General features: G+C 42.7%; 1 protein-coding gene and 1 long non-coding RNA gene across 2 annotated transcripts in view; both read right to left on the reverse strand.

Moving 5' to 3' along the window:
- NOL10 (nucleolar protein 10) overlaps positions 1-19952 on the reverse strand; it is a 40851-nt gene extending 20899 nt beyond the window's left edge. Inside the window, exons 1-12 of the mRNA XM_083607255.1 lie at positions 19796-19952; positions 17560-17605; positions 16899-16997; positions 14370-14447; positions 12799-12836; positions 11856-11992; positions 11107-11172; positions 10474-10534; positions 8691-8776; positions 8433-8511; positions 6497-6646; positions 821-887 (exon numbers count right to left, since the gene is read on the reverse strand). Of these exons, the coding sequence (XP_083463381.1) occupies positions 821-887; positions 6497-6646; positions 8433-8511; positions 8691-8776; positions 10474-10534; positions 11107-11172; positions 11856-11992; positions 12799-12836; positions 14370-14447; positions 16899-16997; positions 17560-17605; positions 19796-19924 (1036 nt within the window). The 5' untranslated portion in view covers positions 19925-19952. The remainder of the gene's footprint in view (positions 1-820; positions 888-6496; positions 6647-8432; positions 8512-8690; positions 8777-10473; positions 10535-11106; positions 11173-11855; positions 11993-12798; positions 12837-14369; positions 14448-16898; positions 16998-17559; positions 17606-19795) is intronic.
- LOC310759904 overlaps positions 1-22535 on the reverse strand; it is a 109414-nt gene that overhangs the window by 43938 nt on the left and 42941 nt on the right. The window lies entirely within an intron of this gene.

Raw genomic sequence — 22535 nt, forward strand, 5'->3', positions numbered from 1 at the left:
CTTGCTGTTTCTTGGATATAGATATTTATTCCGACAGGAACAACCTTTTTAGACAGGCACTATTCTGCTTGTTCCATCACAAGCATGTCTGCTTGCCAAATGGAACGATCCCTGTTCTCCACCCCCTGGGGGTTCACCAGACCTGCCAGAGTCGATTTGGGGTTGTGGGATGTGAAGCCACATTGCACTAGCAAGAGCTATTGTACTGACTTCCACTAGCATGCTGGCTCAGTTGAATCTAGTCCCTAGTCTCGCATAGGATTCCACAAACGGGCCTAGACATGGGATGACTTTCCAGATTTGACTAATGTGGCTGAGAATTTTGAAGCTGCCATTTACTTCAAAACTTGCAAGGAGCAACCATACATACTAATAGCACTCTCAGTTCTCTTGAGGGCTGGTCCTTATGTAGCTAAACCAACACAACGGGGCAGTGTCAGCTGGCCTGGAGAAACTCCCGAGGTTTGCCGATGTTAACTGGTAAGGGTGGAACACAGCCTGTGGAGAGGCAGTGTTGCCACACATGCACACTATGCAACAACAGAGCCTTGCCCTGGCTGTTGGAATGAGGGGCCCATCAGTGTCACACAAAGTCTGGTGCTGGCTCTGGAGATACTGTTTGGGGTGGGGCTGGGAGCCAGAAAACAAGGGGAACGGAATGATTTCAGGAAAAGCCCTCCATACTGCAGGTCCCCCTTCTGATTATCTACAACCCAACAGAGGACCAAAATCAACCACACCCAGGTAGGAAAGTTACCAGATGCAATCATGTTTGGACCAGCATGGTTACCTATCACCTGGTGAAGAATTTTCCACATACCTGAATTAGGATATATGCAAACATCATTGATATCATGTTCAGGCTCCAAGGAAGTGAATACCTTCCCCTGAAACAAGCAAACAAAAGCAACATAAAGGATTAACCCAGCTCTTTTAAAAGAGCCAGTTAGGCAATATAATAACCTCTCCATTGCATGCAAAAAGCTCCAGGTTCGACTCCTGCCACCTTCATTTGGGCTGGATTGGACTCCTGCCTATAACACTGGAGAGGTGCTGCTAATCAGTGTTGACAATACTGGGCAGATTTCCTATGTCAATTAATTGGAGCTGCCTTAATTAATTGGAAGAAAATGTTTTTAATCAACTGATTGATTCATCCATCAGAAGTGGCAGACCTAACATATTTCATGTCTCGCCTATCCAAACAGATTCTGAAGGCAGCTTACTGCAGTTGAAAAATACACAGGACCCACCCCCTTTAAAAAACAAGGTTTCAACAACCAAGCAAATATAAACAGTCTGAATCACTCTCACTTTAGCCTGCCTTTACTGAAGACATTCTCAAAGGAATCTTACATAATTTTCATCTGCTAATATTCACTGTTTGTGAAAGTTTTATTTCCTGCATGGTAAGGACTGAACTGCAGAAGAGGAACTCTCCAGACCAGAGCTTTCCAAACTGTGTGTCGCGACACATTAGTGTGCTGGATGCACTGTGTAGGTGTATCATGCGAATGCTCCCTGCACCGGGGCTGGAAAGAGGTTAGTTTAACCTCCGGCTTGCTAGTAAAACTGAATTACCATGTTGCGAAACAATGTGTGTCTAAAAAGTGTGTCGCCGACATGAAAAGTTTGAAAAGCTCTGCTCTGGACAGTTAGAACTTTTGCGAATAAGGTGTCATTAGTGGGTCCCAGAAAAAGAAAAGTAGAACAGGAAGGAAGGTGAGGACAAAAGAGGAAAGATGAGAAGGTGTGTGTCTATCCATCTGTCTGTGCTGGGAGGCCCTGGGGGAGTAAAGGAGCAAAAGAGAACAGGTTTGATAGGCCCTTCTTGCATTTTGCACCAGCTGCATTAGTGGCAGTTTGCTGCCTGCTGAATAACATGGCCGTCATGCATTGCTTTACACTGAAATTGAGAGAATTTGGGGAAGAACATTAATTCAGTGGTAGAGTTTATCTGCTCTGCATGCAGAGGGTCCCGGGTTCCATCTTCAGCATCTCTAGGTAGGGATGAGAGAGACTCCCTCCCTGCCTGAAACCCTGGAGAGCCACTGCTGGTCAGTGCAGACAAGACGGACTGAGCTAGATGTACCAAAGATCTGGCTCCTTATAAGTCACCTTCTTGCACTTCCAAAATGGGAGACAAAACACTGATATTATTCAACTTGTACATTCATGATGTTCTCACTAAGAGGTCACCTGAATGTTAAACACCATTGTAAAAACACAATATGACCAGAACCCAAATTCCTGTAATGCAAAATGCGTACTACAGTCATAAGCATAAACCTTCATTGCAGGGCAGATGATGTTAAAAAAACCACTCTTATGTCCCATCAATTTCAGTGAGAGAGTGAAGTGTATCAAACTTCTTCCAGTGAAAGCAGCAGGACTTGAGTGCTTAAGCTTTGGCTGGATCTTGACTCCTAGAGAGAGGACCTTTTTGGTGGCAGCAGCTGAGCTACAGAATAGCCTCTTCAGAAAGGCTTGTTGTTGTTGTTGTTTAGTCATGTCCGACTCTTCGTGACCCCATGGACCAGAGCACTTCTGTCTTCCACTGCCTCCCCCAGCTTGGTCAAACTCATGCTGATAGCTTCGAGAACACTGTCCAACTATCTCGTCCTCTGTCCCCTTCTCCTTGTGCCCTCAGTCTTTCCCAACATCAGGGTCTTTTCCAGGGAGTCTTCTCTTTCATGCCTGCTACCATCTTCTTTATGGTCTTTTCAGCAGCAAATGGAAGATTGTTTTACTCTCCGATACTTCAAAATTCCCTGCTCTCACAAATCCGATTTTCTAGTCCCACTGATTGTGTGTATATATACACATATTTAGATTTATTGTGATTTGGCTCTACTGCTGCAAGTTTTTTTTTTCCTATGCTGCAATCGTTTTGAGATATTTTTAATATTGTATTTTATCTTTTTGAGCTGCTAGGAGACCTAGACTATCGGGCAGCCAATAAAAATACAATCAATAAATCAATTAATAATTTCATGGGAGTGTATGGCTAACAATGGCTACTAGCCATGATGGTTATATTACCATCTGTGCTCAGCATCCCTTTGAATGCTAGTTGCTGAGGACCATGAACATTGAGAGTACCATTGTGCTCACTTCCTGCTTTTCAGCCTCCCACAGTGAGTGAGTCACTGTGAGCCTTTGGACCAGGCTTCCTCAAACTCGGCCCTCCAAATGTTTTGAGACTACAAATCCCATCATCCCTGACCACCGGTCCTGCTAGCTAGGGATCATGGGAGTTGTAGGCCAAAAACATATGGAGGACCGAGTTTGAGGAAGCCTGCTTTGGACTGATCCAGCACGGTTCCTCTTATGCTCTTAAGCATCCTTATTTGCTCTCTAATACTTCCAAGGTGTGGGCTGCAGTCTTTTCCGTTCAGAAGGCAACAGTGCATGTTAAGACATGCAGTTCTTTAGCCCAGTACTCTGCAGTTAGGATGCAGCAGTCTGCAACAGGCTCCATTTTATTTTATATAAACTTGGGCGAGGCCACCCAAATTGCTTCAGGCAATTTCCCGCTATAGCCATTTGGGCAGAAACACTGAACGTCCAAGTTCTATGCAGCCTCTTCGTTATATAAAAGAAGACTGATGAAAAATAAAGACAGACATTATAAATGCTTATGACCTGCAGTATACCTACACTTTAAGAAGCGCAATAAATATGATCCAGTTGCAAGTAATTCAAGAACTGAGAACTATAAGCAAGCAGTTCTTAAAATACCAGGATATGTGTTGTGCTGGGCTCTGTGTGTGTGTTTAAGCACAGACATCCAAGACATACATACTGCACCACTGGCATAAAACTGCCTTCCACTGACAGCCAGGTCCTGTATATTAAAAAGAAGGCAATCGGCTGATTATGTTGTTGCATATGTGAAAGAAAGAATGGAAATCAGCTCCTTCATTGAGAAATGAAACAAGGCCCAAATGGTGCATGTTAGGTGGCTGGATTTGCAATGGAGTTGCAAATTGGGACATTTAAGAAACTGGTGTGTAATGGTGAGAGAAATGACTGCAAGGCTCCTAAAGTGGCCTCCTCCTTCTAACAGGTGCCAGTGAGGAGCCCCCCCCCCCATCGCAAACATGCAATCTTTTGCTGAGGTGGGACAAACTTCCTGCCTGCTGCGATAGGAATCGGACTCATGCTTTTCGTGCCGTGTGTGGACACGGCCTTGCTGGACCACTAAGGAAAAGACAAGTAATGGATTTTTCCCCCTTCCATGGGAAGTGTGTCGATTTCCCATCCCACTATAAAATTTTCCACATATGTATCCCAGGGGGAAATCACTCACGTAGAAAGGAAAAGAAGTTTGGTCACAACCAGCCCTGATTCGCAAGTGGGGAGGGGAGCAGAAGGAGGAAGGAGAGCGGCTGCTTTGAAGCTAGCATCATGTCGCCTGACCCAGTCGTTCACTTCTAGGCATTACGGCTTCTGCTTCTTGTTTCCTCCTTACCTCGCTTCCACCATCCGCAGCAATGATCTCCCATGTACCAGCAAAATGCACTGGGATTGCCTTTTAAGGCCTTTTTATTGTTTTATCACCTGTTGTTTGCTGCCACAGACTCCTTTGGGTAAATAATAAACTTGGTAAATAATAAAATAATGAATGCTAAATCAGGGCTGGGGAGCTGGTGGCCTTTGAGATCCTGTTGTTCTCCCAACTCCCATCGGCCAGGGATGATGGGATTTTGGAGTGCAGCAACACCTGGAGGACCGTAGGTTCTCCATCCCTTAGCTGAATCATGGCTGTTGCTTGCCTGCTGTGAGTGGCACATGCTGGGACAGCAGCAGGAAGGCCCGTATCCCTGGCTCAGACATGACATCAGGCCGATGCTGAGCCTCATTAGAGCAGAGGGAAAACCACACCAAAGTCCAGGGGTCAAACTAGCAAAGATTTATCATAACTGTGATAACCTATGTTGGAAATGTAAAGAAAAAGAAGGAACCTTTTATCACATGTGGTGGACTTGCCCCAAGGTGAAAGACTTCTGGGGAAAGATTTATAATGAATTGAAAAAAATGTTGAAATATACATTTGTAAAGAAACCAGAGCCTTTCTCCTTGGAATAACAGGTTTGGAATTGCCCAAGAAAAATGTTAAATTATTTTTGTATGCCACAGCTGCTGCTCGAATATTACTAGCTAAGAAATGGAAAATGCAAGAACTACCAACTGTGGAAGGATGGCAGATGAAGATGATGGACTTTTCGGAGCTAGCCGACCTGATCAGAATGAGGAGTAGTATCAGGAAGAATGGACAAAATTTAATGACTACTTAGTTAAATACATCAAGTTAGAATAATTGGAAAAAGCTTGGCTTAGGGTATAAATAAGTAATATGAGGATTTATTATGTATAATGCTGAATTGGGAAGAAAGACTGATGTTAAGTGATTAAGTTAAGATTTTAAGAACTTTGATTTGGAAAACCGTGAAAATGATATCCACTGAAATTCAACTAGGGGGATACGAGGAAGTCACTTAACAATGTTAAGAAGATTAGTTTTAATAAGGATATGATTTATGTTTGTCTGTTTATTTGTTAGTGTGTTTTTTAATTTTGTGAAAATCAATAAAACTTTTTGAAGAAAATAAAAAGTCAGGGGTGGGCAGAGCAGCTAGGCTGTAGAGGCAAGGAAGTACAGACTTAAAGTGGCCATTGATTTGGAGTGGAAAGAGAGAGATCTGGCCTAAACCTGTTCAATGCTGAATCTTCAATGATTCAGCTAATTAAGCAGATAAAAGGGTACAAAGCAGTTTGTTTCCTTTTGCACTCCTCCCTTTTTTCCCCTTGTGTGGTTGACAGCTTCACCTCCCTCCTGGGTGCTTCCTTTCCCTCCCTGTTTAATTTTGCCACCCCACCCACTTCTGCTGCCTTCCGCCTTGGTAATTAACAGGAGGAAGGGTCTTCCCCCACCTCCGCGCTTTTGGAAAACAAAAGAGCTGGATGCTCCCCCGCTGCAGGCAAGTCTCTGTAGGTCCTCTCCGCCACACACCCTTCCTCTTTTCACCACAGATTTCCAGCCAGAGACAGTTAAAGGAACCAGCATCAGAGGAGAGGCCAGTGGGAACACATCACCTGCCAAGGAAGAACAACTGCATCTGCCTTGCAGCAAGAAATCTCCTCATTTGGCACCCCACAAGCCACTTTGAACTCTTGCAGGTGCAATTTGGAGAGACAAAATATATTGATTCTTGTTGCCTAGGACTGCAAGACGGTCACATTCCAATACAGAATTAAACACATCCTCACAAACATGCACTGGGCTGCAGTCTATGGGTTGGATTCAGATTAGAGTCACATGGAAGGGGGTTGGCAGAAAGTGACTACCCTTCTCCCAGCCCCACAAAGGCTTCTCCCAGGGGAGACACAAGTTTTTTTGGAGTGATACCTCTGGAAATATTAGAAAAAAATTATAATGGAATGGGAAATCAAAGGAGAAACTCAAAAGAAAGACAAAAGGAATTTGACTTACTGTGTCCTTGTTCCATAGCTTTATGATTCTTGAATCAGCAGAAATAATTAAATCTAATGAATTGTGGAACTGGATTGATTTGATAGGCAGGCCATATTGGTGATCCTTCACTATTAATGGGCTGCTTGATCGGAGGTCATAAAAAAGAACCTGGAAACAAGTAAAGGTCACTGGATTACATGTTCAACATTCAAAAGATATTAGAGGTCTAAAAATTATGTTAAGTTTTCAAAAGGTGAATAATTATCAGATAAATATAGAGGATTTCCACAGTATTTCTGAAGAGGAACGAATAACAGCGTCATAGAATCATGAGATGTGTTTATTCTGTAAGAATTAAGCATGAGCCTTCAAACACTGAGATCTATAAAAAGAAAAGATCTCTATAGATGAACAGAGCAGAGAAGCAGTGTTAAGCTTTGTCCTGGTTTACACATCATGGTAAGACAGAGCAAAATGGGTGTGATCTCCTCTTCAGGAGCCAGTACATTCACACTAAGCCATAGTTTGGCTTGTGTGAGAACGCAACTTTTAGCTTTTCTTAAGCATAGCTCATGTTTGAACTTACTTAGCATAACTCGCATTTTTCAGCCTGCAGGGCAGCAGAAAAGCTGTTGAACCCCCAGATCTGCCAAATTCTCATCCCACAGTATGCTTTACAAAGCCCCCATTTGTATGTCGCGTGGTTGAAAAGAAGAGGTGTGTGTGGAATTGGTCAGGTTGTAACAAGCTGATCTTAGAATCATCCAGTTATGAGTCTGGCCTTGCACTAATGTGCCTCCATATAAAAAACATTTATATTTCATTCACTCTTAAACATTTGAAGAAATAAATCCATCCTCCTCTGCAATTATTATTATTATTAATTATTATTATTACTACCACTACTACAATTATTAACACTGATCCATTATTTCCACAAAAACGCCTCAAAGCAACTTGCAATACAGAAATCAAGACAATGTTGCTATCAGTTCCCCATATGGGGAACCTTTGTAACACGAGCACATAGACAGCAAACCATCACCAAACTGGGCGTGCAACAAATTGCTGTAGTTTTCCATGTATAACAAGACTCCTACTTTTGGGAGCCCAAAATTAAGGAAACAGTATTTTAAAGTTGTTCAGTTTTGGGGGGAATTTGCCAAAAAAGTTGTTGAACTTTTGGGGGGCAATCCATGGTGGGGGAATCTACTGCTCCCCAGATGTTATTGAACTACAAGTCCCATCATCCCTGTTCATTGGCCATGCTTGCTAGAGCTAGTGGAAGTTGTAGTTTGGCAATCTCTGGAGAGCCACAGGTTCCCTATACCTGCCCTAAAGAAAGGCACAGCATGAAACAAATGAGCACGAGTTGCATTGGAACTGTAGCTTCCTTGGGAAGCTGAGGCAGGAGGCAATTTCAACTGCAAAGCGTCAACAGGGTCCCCCATCACACAGTGTCTCCGACTTTGATCACATGCAGCTCAAGATCGATTTGACACATTCCACAGAACGTATGGCCCACAATTTATATGCCAATAGAAGACCTGGACACAGTCTTGCACACCAGCCCAGTTTGCACATAATGGTAAACCATAGTTAATGGTTTACGATGAACACATTCAATTGCTCTCGCTTTACTTTTACCCTCTAGCCAGCAGCAGCAACAAACCACAATACCCGGCTTAGCATTATGCTCAAACAAGATTTTGTGGTTTGTTTCACCCAGATAAACTTTGGCTTTACCTCGTGGCTTTGTTTGGAGTGAAACAAACCACAAAATTTGTTTGGATGTAGCACTAAGGCCCTTGCTAGAAAGAAGATCTCAACCATGTTCCGAGTAAACCATTAGTTATTATTTACATGTGACATTTAAGAATCTGACAATGTGGCCCTAGCTCAGCACAGAAATGTAGCACAAAGCCCATAGCAACTAAGCTGACAGCATAGCTACCTGCCCCGTGGATGTTCCAACAGCCATATTCAATGTTCCATCAAACTTCAGGGCCGAAATAGATGGCAGACCATCTATCCTGAAAGAATTTGAGAAAAACCTCATTCTAGTTAATTGCCATAATCATTAACTCTTAAGGCTCAGCACCAACCAAAGGATGGTACGTAATTCTGAAAAGCTGCAGCATGTAAAAACAAAAAAATGTTACTTAAGAAAATTTACTTAAGTTAAGAGGCAAGATAAATATATTTTCCATACTCCTTATCAGCTGTCACACTGCTTAAAGCGCAATCCAGCACCCCGACTCTGTTTCTTGTTCTAGGGTCCCAGCATTCCACCTTCCCCTGAGGAAAGCAAAGAAAATACCATTTAGTGCTTTCAAACAATTCACCATGCTTTCATCAGTTTACTCATCTGCCGTTTATTGAAGCCACTTATTTAGCATTCAGTCTCGAAAGACTGATTCCTAGGCTTTCAGTTTTTTTTGTTGCATTTAAAAATGATCTGATCTTCACATACTTGCAATGAGCTCCTTATGTAACCCGGGGCTGGGGCGGGCTGGGGTGAGTCAACAGCTGGGACTACAGACATGACACATGTTGCAGCATGTGAACCAGCTCTATTACATACCAGAGTTGGCAGAGTCTGCTGCTGGGCTCCATCCAGGTTAAAAATAGGGGACTCATAGAAAACATAGATTCCCAGCACAGCCTCAGCAAACTCCCCACAACCATCCACTTGCTTTCTGCCTTTTTGTCACTTTAGAGAAGACGCCAATAGAAGGCTCTCCCAGCCCCGCTCCCAATGTAAATAAGCACTTTGAAAAAGAAAACTTTGACCCTTGGGAAGATGGGGTGAATGTGCCCTTGAATGCCATGTATCCATGGCAGAAACAACATTTCAAGCATGGCAACGATTGCCTCGTTTTAAACAGGGCCCACGTTAAACCAAAGGACACAGACTGGCAGTAAACCATTATTTCACCCTGCAATTATGCCATGCCCACTCCTCAAAAGCATGCCTGAGCCTGCTGAAGCAGCATTGTCAATGGTGCACAATGCAAATGCATCACAACTCAACAGGAGAAGGTTTATTCTCCTGTCTTTCGTCTCCATCGTCACAACAACTCCGCTGCACCCTAGTGATATAGCACCTCAATGGAGCCTCACTGTTTTGACCTCCCAAAGAGCTATTCCTCTTCTTCAGTTGACATACCCGATGTCATGATGCCCAACACATCTTGTGTCCTTTGCAAGCAGGATTGGTTTCCCTAAATTTACAGAGAAATCTGTGGATATCTGCTCAGAAGTCAGTCCCAAGCAAATGAGAAAAGAACTGCAATCTTAGTAAATGTGACGGAAATATATTCTGCTGCCTTTTGGTGTATTTTTTTTTAATGCCTCCTGTAATGAATTGGCACAACAAAATGTTGCAGTGTGAGATCTTTCTACGTTGGATTGCTGTCAGCCAGCCATGCCTTTTCTACAACAAACACTCCGTTCCTGCCACAAGGTTTTCCATTTTCTTCCCTCTAAAAGTTAATCTATTTTGGAATTCCTCCCTTGTTAGAGTCCCCAGCCTTGAAACATTCTCTGAACTACTCCAACGTTGATTGGGTTCTTCCAAGCCTGATGTTACCTCCTCCTTTTTCAGGGAAGGAGCTATTTTGGCTTCATAATGAGCCACACTCAGAGAATGAATTTGCTATTAGTATACAGTGGTACCTCGGGTTACATACGCTTCAGGTTACATACGCTTCAGGTTACAGACTCCGCTAACCCAGAAATAGTGCTTCAGGTTAAGAACTTTGCTTCAGGATGAGAACAGAAATCGTGCTCCGGCCGCACGGTGGCAGCAGGAGGCCCCATTAGCTAAAGTGGTGCTTCAGGTTAAGAACAGTTTCAGGTTAAGAACGGACCTCCGGAACGAATTAAGTAGTTAACCTGAGGTACCACTGTATAGGATATTGCAGTCCTGTGTCAATATCTTGTTTTTTAAACAGAAAATGGTGCTACATTTCTTAGTAAGGTGAAACATTTACCTCAACAGTGCCAGTGGCAAATAAACCATGTGCAAGATTTATGTCACAGACGTGATTCTCCCTAGAGGAGAAGGAAAAAGAAATTTAATGACTGACAGGGAGATAAAATATTAAAATAAGCAAGCTAATACCGTCTGTGAAATGTTCTAAAATCAACCCAAACCTATAAGGCTACGAAGAGTAAATGCAATTTTACGTGCAGTGTTTCTTTGTTCAATCGCTATATTTTCATCACTCTATTTTGGTTCTGTTAAGAAGTATAACTAAAAGCATAGCTAACAGCTATGCAAATTTGAAACAAGGAACAATTCATCGCAGATAGCAGGTCTATTGGTTTATCGGTTGTACCTATTTAAAACAATTTGCCATTTTCTTCTAAGATACTTCAAAATATCCAATGAGGTATTTTCTCGACTGAGCAACTTAATGAATGGAAATATTAAAACCTTTGCTTATTAGAGTAATTAAAGTAGACATTAAAATATAGAGAGCAAACACCCCCAATTTATAAGTGCAGTCTGCAATGCATTTGTGACACTCAGATTACAGATCTTATGACAATTTTTTTAAAAAATCTATCCTGTGGCTCCACCTGCTGGAATAAGATGCACCTAGTGAACTGAAGATACTTACGAAGCATCGGTCTGTAAGGAATTCAGGTACCTTCCTTGTTCCAGATTTAGCCTGTATATTTCAGAGCTGCAACAACAACAACAATTGTACTTACACATTTTCCTTTCGATAAGAGTGACAATAAGTGTATATATTTACATTAATATAAATGTATGTATGTCTAAATATGCCCAAGTCATAAATAAATCTACTCTTCTCTTACATTGCAGCAGCAAGTAATCAATTCCAACCCCTCCTTCTCCCTATTTTCATTTAGTGTACAGGCAACACCCATTTTAGGCACAAATGATATGTGTGCAATCACATATACATGTACAGCGCCAAATCTGGAAGTGACCTGGGAACGTCATAAAGACATCATTGAAACGTTACTAGAAGGGCGGGGCAGAACAAGGTGTTTGCAGGCTTTTTCAACGGGTTTTTGGTTTCATGCAATTAAATGCTTTTCAAATGCCTTAAAATTCCTAAAATAAACTTAAAACCATCACTAAATTACAATAAAATTGAAATGGCCGACATATTTTTCAGAACTCAATTGCTTTTTAACAAGAGTTTCTCAACAATTCAGCTTAACCACTTCCTACAAAATATTTCCAACAAAACTCATTTGTTTTGTGAACTACTCATTCAGAGTTCTCTCCCAATATATTTATGAATGTTTAGTAAATCTGCTTTTGTCGGATATTCATCATAAACACTAAATAAAAATATATGCACAGTTAAGGAAGGAATCAGCGCATCTTAAATACCTTGCTCCTACGAAGTATAAGTCACATGATGGATAATGATATGAGAAATCTCTACCAAACTTTGGTATTCTTGTCCTGTAGTAACGGCCATGTTGGGAATGAAATTCTACGTATCTGTCACACAGCAGAAAGACTATCTGAAAAATATAAAGCACAGGATTGAGATCTGGAGGGGAGTAACTCTCCCGCCTTGCTTAACCTTTAAAAGTGGGGAATGATTATTTTCCTAGAGGCATAATCAAGTGGGCTCAGATCCGGAACTGCTGTTCTGCAAATGTGTCCGATCTAGAGGAGGCTCCCACGCCTCAAACTAGATGCTTTCTGAGGCAGAAGTGAGAAGAGAGGCTATTTTCTCCAAAGCTCCCTCCACCAGACTTCTCAGTAGTGGCACCCTCCCTGTGGAACACCCTCCCTTCAGATGTCAAGGAATTAAACAACTAGCTGACTTTTAGAAGATATCTGAAGGCAGCCCTGTTTAGGGAAGTTTTTTTCAGTCCATGGAAGTGCAACTTTGGATAGGTTTGACTGGTGTAAACAAAATAATGGCAGATTGATCATTCATGATACTAATTTAGCAACTATGTGAAGTCTGTTTCATGTGATCAATGACACATCAGGAGAGATATAACTTACACATCGGTAAGAATGTTTTAGTGCTACTTGAGTACTTTTTATTTTAAAAAAAGGTGTACCACACTATGGAGGATAATTTTTTGGTGCTGTTTTTTTTTTAAAAAAACAGCTAATTCCAGCTTTTCAACAAACAAACAAGACATTCAAAAGAATGTCAGCAGAGGATAAAGAGCAATTTTCCTTCAGGTTTCTGTTGCTCAAGGAAACGGCGGGTAATTGCACACTACAGCAGATGGATCCTTTTAAACATTTTGAAATGCAAATTCTTCTAAAGCTTCCTACATGATATAAACATTAAAAGGAGACATACCTTTGAGTAATCATCTGACAAAATATCAAACGTAATGACTGTGGAGATGAAAAACAATTATAAATAGGAGTCACTAAGAAACTCTTAAATAAACTGCACAACCTCAATTTTCATCGCACAATGCTCATGTCTGTCTGTCTCCCTTCTTCCCTTAAAACCAAAGACAGAGTGTGTAATGAAACAAGCAAAACCATTAGCAATGCTCTGTTTGCAGGCTGCTGCGAGAACAGCCACCTTAGTGCTGTTTCTGTCCATGCCACCATCTCACTGGGATCTGAGAGCCCACTGAAGGGGACAGTGACCAATTATTAAGTCCATCCTCTTGCCATAGGAGGAAGGTTTTCCGCTGTTACTCATTTTTGGGTTCAAAGGTCCAAGGGAAGTGTTGGCGAGCTATTGCAACCTCCATGGCTAACTTCTATTTGCCTTACAGAATCAGTAGCATACAAACCAGGGATGACCTTCCAGATGTTGTATCCCTGGCTATCAACCATGCTAGCCAGGGCTGATGGGAGTCCAAAAACATCTGAATGGCTACAGATTCCCCATCCCTGTTAAAAGCCAGGAAGGTAGCAGAGCCACATGCATAAATTAACATGATGGCAGCTGCTGCTGGCTTCCATTTCAAGCAACACTAAGCATGTGATAGTGCACTCTTGGCAGGCACTATAAGCTGACCACCATCCATGCTACTTGCTCCAGGTAAGCAACAAACACAAGCCGATATAGTAGCACAATATCTTGCCAAGGACTGATCATTATCTCGATTTCACAAAAGTACAACCCCCAATACACTCTCAAATTTCTTTAGACTATACGTACTAATGTATAACTTTTTGCATTCATGCATATACTAACATACTTTCCAAAGAAAGGCAAATGGCATGTGCTCTATTCTTTAAAAAACACCCTGATCTACATAGTAAAGGTAAAGGGACCCCGACCATTAGGTCCAGTCGTGGCCGACTCTGGGGTTGTGGCGCTCATCTTGCTTTACTGGCCAGGGGAGTCAGCTTCTGGGTCATGTGGCCAGCATGACTAAGCCGCTTCTGGCGAACCAGAGCAGCGCATGGAAACGCCGTTTACCTTCCCGCCAGAGCGGTACCTATTTATCTACTTGCACTTTGATGTGCTTTCGAACATAGAAAGCACAATTGGGGCACACAGGATCTGGTCACTTAGCAAGCAATTCTGTACATCAGTTTTCTCCCACCCGGTGCCTTCCAGCCCTTTTGGATTACAAATCCTATCAGTCTCAGTAAGCATGGTCAATGGCTAAAGATGGTGGGAACTGTAATCAAAAAGATCTGGAGGGCATCAGGTTGTAGAAGACTGCTACAGACACTTATCTGTGAATAAGTCCAGCTGTAATACTACTGAGTTATCGTTTGTTATGTTTGTTGGTTGCTTTTTATACTTTTAAAGTCACAAAGCAACTTAGCTCAATAAATATTATAACATTGTATGAAGTGGGATTTCCCTCCTAATAAAGATGCATAGGATTGCACCGTTTTCTACTGCCCTGTTAATGTTTTATATATTAGTTTCCATCATAATTAGGGTTTACTTACCATCAGCATCTATGCATCTTTCAAATTTCATTGATAACTGGTAAGTATCATAACATCGAATCCTTGGTTTGTACGTCCCTGTTCAAAAGACAAAATAAAATAGTGTATTTGACATGTGAGAAAATTTGCTTTACTACTGTTGAATTGATTTGTCTCACAGAGAAAATATGATTCAGGTCTTGAAAAAGTTTCTGACCTGGACATGAATGGTTGTTCAAAAAGAGCTGCAACTCTGCACCTAGAAGTGTAGTTTTTTTGTTCCTTCATGAGAATAACACCAATCAATCAATATAATTTATTTTTAGGATTGTGGCACAAGCCACTTATACTTCATTCAATTTTTAAAAATTGTATATACCGTATTTTTCGCCCTATAGGACGCACCGTCCCATAAGGCGCACCTAGTTTTTTTGGGGGGGGGAAATAAAGGGGAAAAAATTATTTCCCCCCCAGGCGCGGGGCTGGGGAAGCCCGAGCTTCCCCTGACCCCAGCCCCCAGAACAGGCAACTCTCCGCAAGCCGTGGGAGCCCGGCGCAGGCTCCCACGGCTTGCGGAGATCTGCCCGAAGCCTGGAGAGCGAGAGGGGTCGGTGCACACCCATTCGCCCCATAGGACGCACACACATTTCCCCTTCATTTTTGGAGGGGGAAAAGTGTGTCCTATGGGGCGAAAAATACGGTAAATAATTGTAATGATTTAAATAGAAATACACAAATTCACAATGCCTTATGCTGCTGAACTCACAGGAATCCCACCTAACTTCATTTTTAACATGACCCAGTCCATTAAAAAACAAGATTCCTATTAACTGAACAAAATAGCACATTAATAGCAATCAAATACTAACCCTTGCCGAGTCTTATTTCAGAACTCTATGGAATTCTACAGAACAAACAGTTAAATTCCCTTACATTCTTCTGAAAATTATAGGAATCAAGTATGCAACAATGGGCCACACTGACAAGGTTGCTATGGGGTACCCTTCCAATAAAAGCGGGGGGAGGAAATACAGTCGTATTATATCCCAAAAGATCAAGGCAAAAAAAAGCACATCGAACCAAGCTCAGATATAGATATCTATCTATTTATCTAGCTGAATGGGAAAACCTCAATGTAGATGGATGCTGGCATGTGTAACAGACTGATCAAGCAGCTGGAGCAGCAGAGGTAACATCCAGCAGTTTGGGAGGAGCGGCACACAGCCAAACCCTGCTCCCTTCGGTGTGTTATTTTTAGGATCCTGATTGAGCAGGGAGATCCTCTATTGTGCAGTAAGCTTCTACAAGCAGAGGAGGTTACCCACTGAAAACCTTCACTCTCGGATTCATGGAAGAATCTCTAAACCAGGCATGTCCAAAGTCTGTTTCAGGGGCCTAATCTGGCCCGCCGGTTAGTTTAATCTGGCACCTGTGGCAGTTAAAAAGCTCAACTTCAATCATCGGCCCTCACGCATGTTCACTTCATCAAATCTGGCCCTCTTTGAGAAAAGTTTGGGCACCCCTGCCGAAACCATGGGTAAGCAAACTAAGGCCCGGGGGCCGGATCTAGCCCAATCGCCTTCTAAATCTGGCCCGCAGACGGTCCAGGAATCAGCGTGTTTTTACATTAGTAGAATGTGTCCTTTTATTTAAAATGCATCTCTGGGTTATTTGTGGGGCATAGGAATTTGTTCATTCCCCCTCCAAAAAAATAATAGTCCAGCCCCCCACAAGGTCTGATGGACAGTGGACCAGCCCCCTGCTGAAAAAGTTTGCTGACCCCTGCTGTAAACTATGCAGAGATGATACTCTGGAGGGATGTGATTGCAACACGCAAGTGTTGTAAATGAGCAAAAGGGGCCAGAAGGTAAGTGAGATATGATATTGAGTCCAGACTCAGTTGTGCTTTGTTCCAACTGTAATCAATCCAATTTGAGTCATAACTAACTTTACCACTGAACTGAAGGAGATCTAAGTGCAACTAACAGAACAATCCAATAGCTCCCAGCCTTATGCTGAGTTTGGGAGGGGATCGCCCCCTGCCAGCTGCCAAACATGTTGAAAGGAAGCCCACTGCTGGGATTCCTGTCAGTAGGAGCCAGCAGAAACCCCAAAACGTGGTTGGATCCTGAGGCAGTCTCACTACCATTACATGAGGGCACTAGGCCCAATTTGGGGCTGATCATCCTGTCCCCACACCCTCTGCTGCTGTGAACAGTGGGCCTGTGGGTGCTGTGGTAACACCACAAAGTCTTATCATTGGGAGGGGTGAGCTTGGATTGAGACATAACTTATTCTGAATCTAACTCACTGTTTGCAGGTCCCCAAAGTCCCACTTTAATGCTACAAAAGCAAACTTTAAGCCTTCAAACAAAGATATGCTTCCTGCCATGCTATCCTTTGCCAGCTACTAGCTTTTCAATCTCAGAGCCCAGTCTTCCTCAACCATAATATATCCAATGTGAGAGTTACTAGTGCTTTACAACTCAGTGCAGACACACTGTTACAGCTAGCAGCAGACTGAAAAAACCTGAATGTTCGCATACTCACCAGCTGCCATCACGTACTGCCCATCCCGTGATACCTTGATCTTGGAGCTAACAGCAGGCATGTCAAAATCTTGGATAAGTTCAATTCTCCTAGAAATACCTTTCAAATAAAAAGTTATATGAAACATTGCCTAATCAACACATCACAATAAAAAGTTTTCAATTCCAAAAGTACTGCCAAAAGTACTTAAGGGGAAAAAAGCTGAACGTAGGGATGGGGGAAAGGGGTGTCCCAATGTTGTTGGACTCCCTGTTGGGATTCCATTCCACCTTTTGCTGCAGACATGGGATTGTTGTGTGTCACATGTCTGTTTACATTCCAGCACAGATTGCTGGCGTGAGCGGAACTTCCGCTCTGTATTGCTTTTGCTTTTCAGTCCGAGAAGATGGCAAGAAGAGATGCCATGTTTTCTTTTTCCTGATTTATGCCGGAATAGGCAATAGTCGGAGAGAATCAAAGCTGTAGTCCAGCACCATTCAGCGTGTCACTAGTTTCCCATGCCTGGCTTAAAGTTTAGCATAAAACAAACTGTTCCAGCTTTAAGGTGAGATCCAAGCAACTCCCTTCCAGCTAAGCACCATCAGATGACTCTTTGAAAACAGAAATGGCACCCAAGCTAATCTTGCCGTGCCCTTTACATTGTACAATGAGGGTAACTCACCAACATCTTTCTTTTGCAGTGCTCTCTTCTTTCTATCAGAAAGCCACTGTAAGAAAAAGAAAACATAGAGGGTTAGTGTTAAATGGGCAAAAATATAAATAGCTGAGTCTGGTGAGTACAAAGGTTCCCAGCCCCTATAGTCATAATTTGCAGGTTGCCTTCTAATCTTATTTGATTTTGATCCGATCTTAAGCTGTATTTCAGTTGATTGCTCAATTTTATGTTTTAATGTATTTATATTTTTATGTTAGCCGCCCTGAGCCCGGTTACGGCTGGGGAGGGCGGGATATAAATAAAATGTATTACTATATTATTAAAAACAGAGGTGGTGCTATATAGCCTTCAAAATAAGATTGATAATCAAACTATTATGCTCTATAAGCCCTATTTCACATATATTTAAGGAAGTTCAGCCAAAGAACTCCCAGAGCAGTCCATATGAGGTTAAAAACAAAATGCAATAAATGCAAGCAAACCAACAATTATGCAGCAGGGTAGTTAAAAGTTCCAGTATTAAATCAATATAAAACAGAGAAAATCACTTTGAAGATGTGATAGGAATTTTGAGGTCTTAGATATATGGTAATGTTCATAAGTGTACCAACTAAGCACGTACATAGATCAGCACAGGAAGACTGACCTGAAACCATTTTGATTCCCAAACTGACCAAATGTTTTCCCTGCAAGGGGGGGGGGGGTCCAGGGAGCCTTCCCATTGACTCAGGAATTGAGTAATCAGCATTTTAATGGGTGGCAGACTATCAGGAAAGGCAATCAGATAATGGGTGACAGACTATCAGGAAAGGCAATCAGGAAAGGCAATCAGATAACCTGGAAAAAACAGGAAAAACCTTCAAATTTCTGTTTTAGACAGCCTTTTCTGTGATGTAGGTATGATGTATCTGGGGGGTGGTCTTAGGTTACACCCCTTCTGTGATGTATGTATGATGTTTCTGGGGGTGGTCTTGATCTACAGGGTGGCAATTTCAAAAGTCTATATAAGGCCTTTTACACCATTGTTCAGGGTTCCTCTTCCCTCCTGCGTGTGGTAAGGACCCTGTTGCAGCAGAGCAATAAAGATCAAGCTTACTAGCTACTTTGCTTCTCAATATGCTCTAGTTGGCCTCTGTTATTTTCTCCTACCAATAGGGAACCTACGTAAGGACTCTATATGGGCTCTTGGATTGAGCATTCCGATGTACTGCTGAACAGCCTAGGCACCCAGGCACACCACTAAAATTCCACAATATTTTAGAATAAATATGTATAGCAACCAGCTACAAACAGACACTCCCATTGGTCATGAAACTTTAAGCTCCCCTCCTCAACTGTTTTGCTCAGAAAGATGAAAGCAAGCGAACAAGCAACTGTTCCGAGCTGAGAAGCTTGCGCACACCAGGCAAATTTGAGATATATATTTTTTGCAGCCAGCATACCCAGCAAACTGGGTAGCCAATGCAGGAAGGAGCTGTTTAAAATAAAATAAATGACTGTCCGTCCAACATTAAAAAACCTTGCAGGATTCTTTTCGCGAGGAGGAAGGGGTTGGGGAACCCACGTGCTTTAAAATTCGGTGTTATGGATGTGACTTGTGCCTCTTTAAAAGGGTGCAGAAAGCAGAACTGGACAAAATGACAGGAAGGATTCGAAACCTGCGGGACCAGAGATTTACAGAAGATTGGAAGAAGTATATGAATTATTTGAAGAGCAACTGTAATCAACAAATTATGCTAGTAGGACTACAAATAGTTTTGTAAGGAGAAATATATGATGTGTTACAAAGTAGAAAAAGATAGAGATATTGGTTATGAGTTTGAAATGTAATAGGGAAGATAAGAAATGCATACTGAGAGATTAGATTGGAAAATTTTCAGACAGGATTGATGGAAGTCAAAAATTTGAATAAGATGTAAAAGTATGTTTAATTACTGTTGAAAATGATATGTTAAAAAAAACCTAATAAAAAATTATATATAAAAAATAAATAATAAAAGGGTACAGAAAGCAAGAGATGCTTAGCAGTCGCTCGGGATCATTTACAAACCCCTGCTAGTACCTATGTACTTTCTGCGCATCCATCGGGAACTGAAAAAGGGGTGGAGGAAGAGAAGGGAGAGAGAAGGGAAGGCACGGGGTGCGTGGGAAGGAGCTCGCTCGTGGGTAGAGGAAGGAGGCGCGCGAGGGGAAACCGACGGGGGGGGGGAGAGGCAGGCAGGCGGGGCTCCGGTGTTCTCACCTCAGGCAGGCTCCGTCCGGCGCTCAAGCTGTAGATCTTCACCTCGTTGAGGCTGGAGACCTGCATGCTTCTTTTTCCTCCTGAGCGACGGCAAGAGGGCTTCACTTCCGGGGTCACAGAGGAACACATCCGGCCATAGAATTCAGAGGCAGGAAAAAAACCCTAGATAAGCAGGAAGTTACACACTGGCAGTCCTTCCCTCCAACACATTTACTCCAGAGGAAATAGGGACTGCTCTTTTCTGTAGTGGTCGTTTTACTGTTTATGCTCCACGCATCTGACTGGGTGGCCTGGGCAGCCTCCAACATATATAAAAACATAATAATACATTAAACCTTTTAAAAAACCATCCCTATGAATCAGTCCTTTTTTCCCCTAAACATTTTGTGAATCTTTGCACTTTTGTCCATTGTACTGTATTTATTGCCTTCAGATAGCTTGGGGGTCGGATAACTCCATACCCTCCAGCATTTCTGCAATTAATATAGGGACATCCTAAGGAAAAATGGGACATTTCAGGATCAAATCTGAAACTGGGGTGCCTTCTCTAAATTAGGGACGTCCCTGGAAAATACAGACACTTGGAGGGTCTGCTATCACTATCATTGTATTATTATTATTAAATTTCATCCATCTGAGGATCACAGGCCAGTTTACAGTATAAAAACACAAAAATACATAATATACTGATGAAACAATAACACCACACTGTTTAAAAGGTCATTGATTTGTTTAATTAGACAAAGGCCTGAGGGAAGATGAAATCTTTTTGCCTGGCTCCTAAAGATACATAAGGAAGGCACTAGGTGAGCCTCCCTAGGGAGAACATTCCACAAGCAGGGAGCCACCACAGAAAAGGCCCCTTACACGTGTTGCGGCCCTCTGGACCTCTTGCAGAGGAGGCACGTGAATAAGGATCTCATACAGAATCAGAATTGTAGAGAGTTGGAAGGGACCCTGAAGGTCACCTTTTCCGACCCCCTGCCTACAGCCGTGCCTGGAAGGAGGGGGGAGCTCAAACCACCAACCTTCGGGTTAACAGATGATGATTGCAGGGTCAAGGTCAGTTCATATGGGGAGAGGCAGTCCTATAGGCATAAGAAGGTAAAAAATGGGAGCAGGTGGTGCTGTGGTCTAAACCACTGAGCCTCTTGGGCTTGCCGATCGGTTGGCAGTTTGAATCTGTGCAATGGGGTGAACTCCCATTGTTCTGTCTCAGCTCCTGCCAACTTAGCGGTTCAAAAGCACACCAGTGCAAGTAGATAAATAGGTACCACTGCGGCAGGAAGGTAAACTCTGTTTCCATGCGCTCTGGCTTCTGTCACTGTGTCCTGTTGCACCAGAAGTGGTTTAGTCATGCTGACCACATGACCCGGAAAGCTGTCTGTGCACAAACGCAAGCTCCCTCAGCCTGAAAGCAAGATGAGCACCACAACCCCATAGTCACCTTTGACTGGACTTAACTCGAAGCTACCAGCATGAGTTGGCCAAACTGCGGGAGGCAGTGGAAGACAGGAATGCCTGGCATGCTCTGGTCCATGGGGTCACGAAGAGTTGGACACGACTAAACGACTAAACAAGAACAACAAAACCGTCCAGGGGTCCTTTACCTTTACCTTATAGGCATAATAATTTAATTGGCCTGCTGACCTGCCTTATATATGGAGACAGACACTACAGCATCTCCCCACCTAAGCCCCACATGACCACAGGATTAGGATTTTCATCAAGGGAGCTTCTCTGGGTTCATATAAAGAAAATATTTGGAGTCACACAAAGCCGTATTTTTAGCTTCCTCCCTTGTACTCCCCCTCCTTTGCAGTGCCTTCTTTCAAATAAATATGTGTGGGGTAACATTATATAATAAACAAAAGCACTGCTGAGCATGTAAGGGGTGCCTTTTCTTGCCCGCTGAGTGGAGTTACTGATTTCTTGAAATAAACCTCTAAAGAATTGGTCAGAAGCTGGGGCTGACACTCCAATGGTGGAGGCAGGGGACATAGCCAAGTGATATTTTGCTGGGTCTGGGGTGGAGGAGGCCTGTGGTTTTGGGTGGGTCTGAGAGTGGACCTCAACTCCATAGCCATTCATATTGGAAATTTCTACCAAATCAGTCCATTGTTCCATTAAGCCCAATGCGGTTGACAGTTTCAGGCAAGGCTCCCTCCCAGTCCCAGCCCTGTTTGGAGAAATCAGGGATGCAGCCTGGGTCCTCTAACGTAAAAAATATGTGGTCTCCTTCTAAACGATGCACAGCTTACATAAAAAAAAACCAGCCGTGCTCTTAATCGACTGTAGACCACAAAAGCTTGTGCAGTAATAAACTTGTTAATCTTTGAGGTGCCACAAGTCCTTTGGTTTTTTTCACTGCAGTACACTAACCTCCACTGGAAATCGCCATTTTGTTAACTGTTATTCTCTGTACTGTTTCCAGCCAGTGGACAGTGTGACAAGCTAGGACCTGAGAGTACAGGCTTCTAGTCCCCATTTGACCATGACTTTGGGCCACTCAGTGTCTGTCAACCTAACCTACATCACAGGATTTTGCAGTGATAACATGCAGGCTTGGAAGAAAAGGTCAGATATAAATGTAATAAATGGTTGGCATCTGTTTGTCTTGGGAAACAATGGAAGAGTGTGCCTGCAGGGGTGTTGTCAAACCGTTGGAGAGTTACAGCGCCTGCTGTGGCTGTAGAGACTGGTATGGGAGAGATATGTTTTATTGCAGCTGGGGCAGATG

This window comes from Podarcis filfolensis (genome assembly GCF_964270895.1).
Source record: "Podarcis filfolensis genome assembly, chromosome: 3".
NCBI classification, from domain to species: domain Eukaryota; kingdom Metazoa; phylum Chordata; class Lepidosauria; order Squamata; family Lacertidae; genus Podarcis; species Podarcis filfolensis.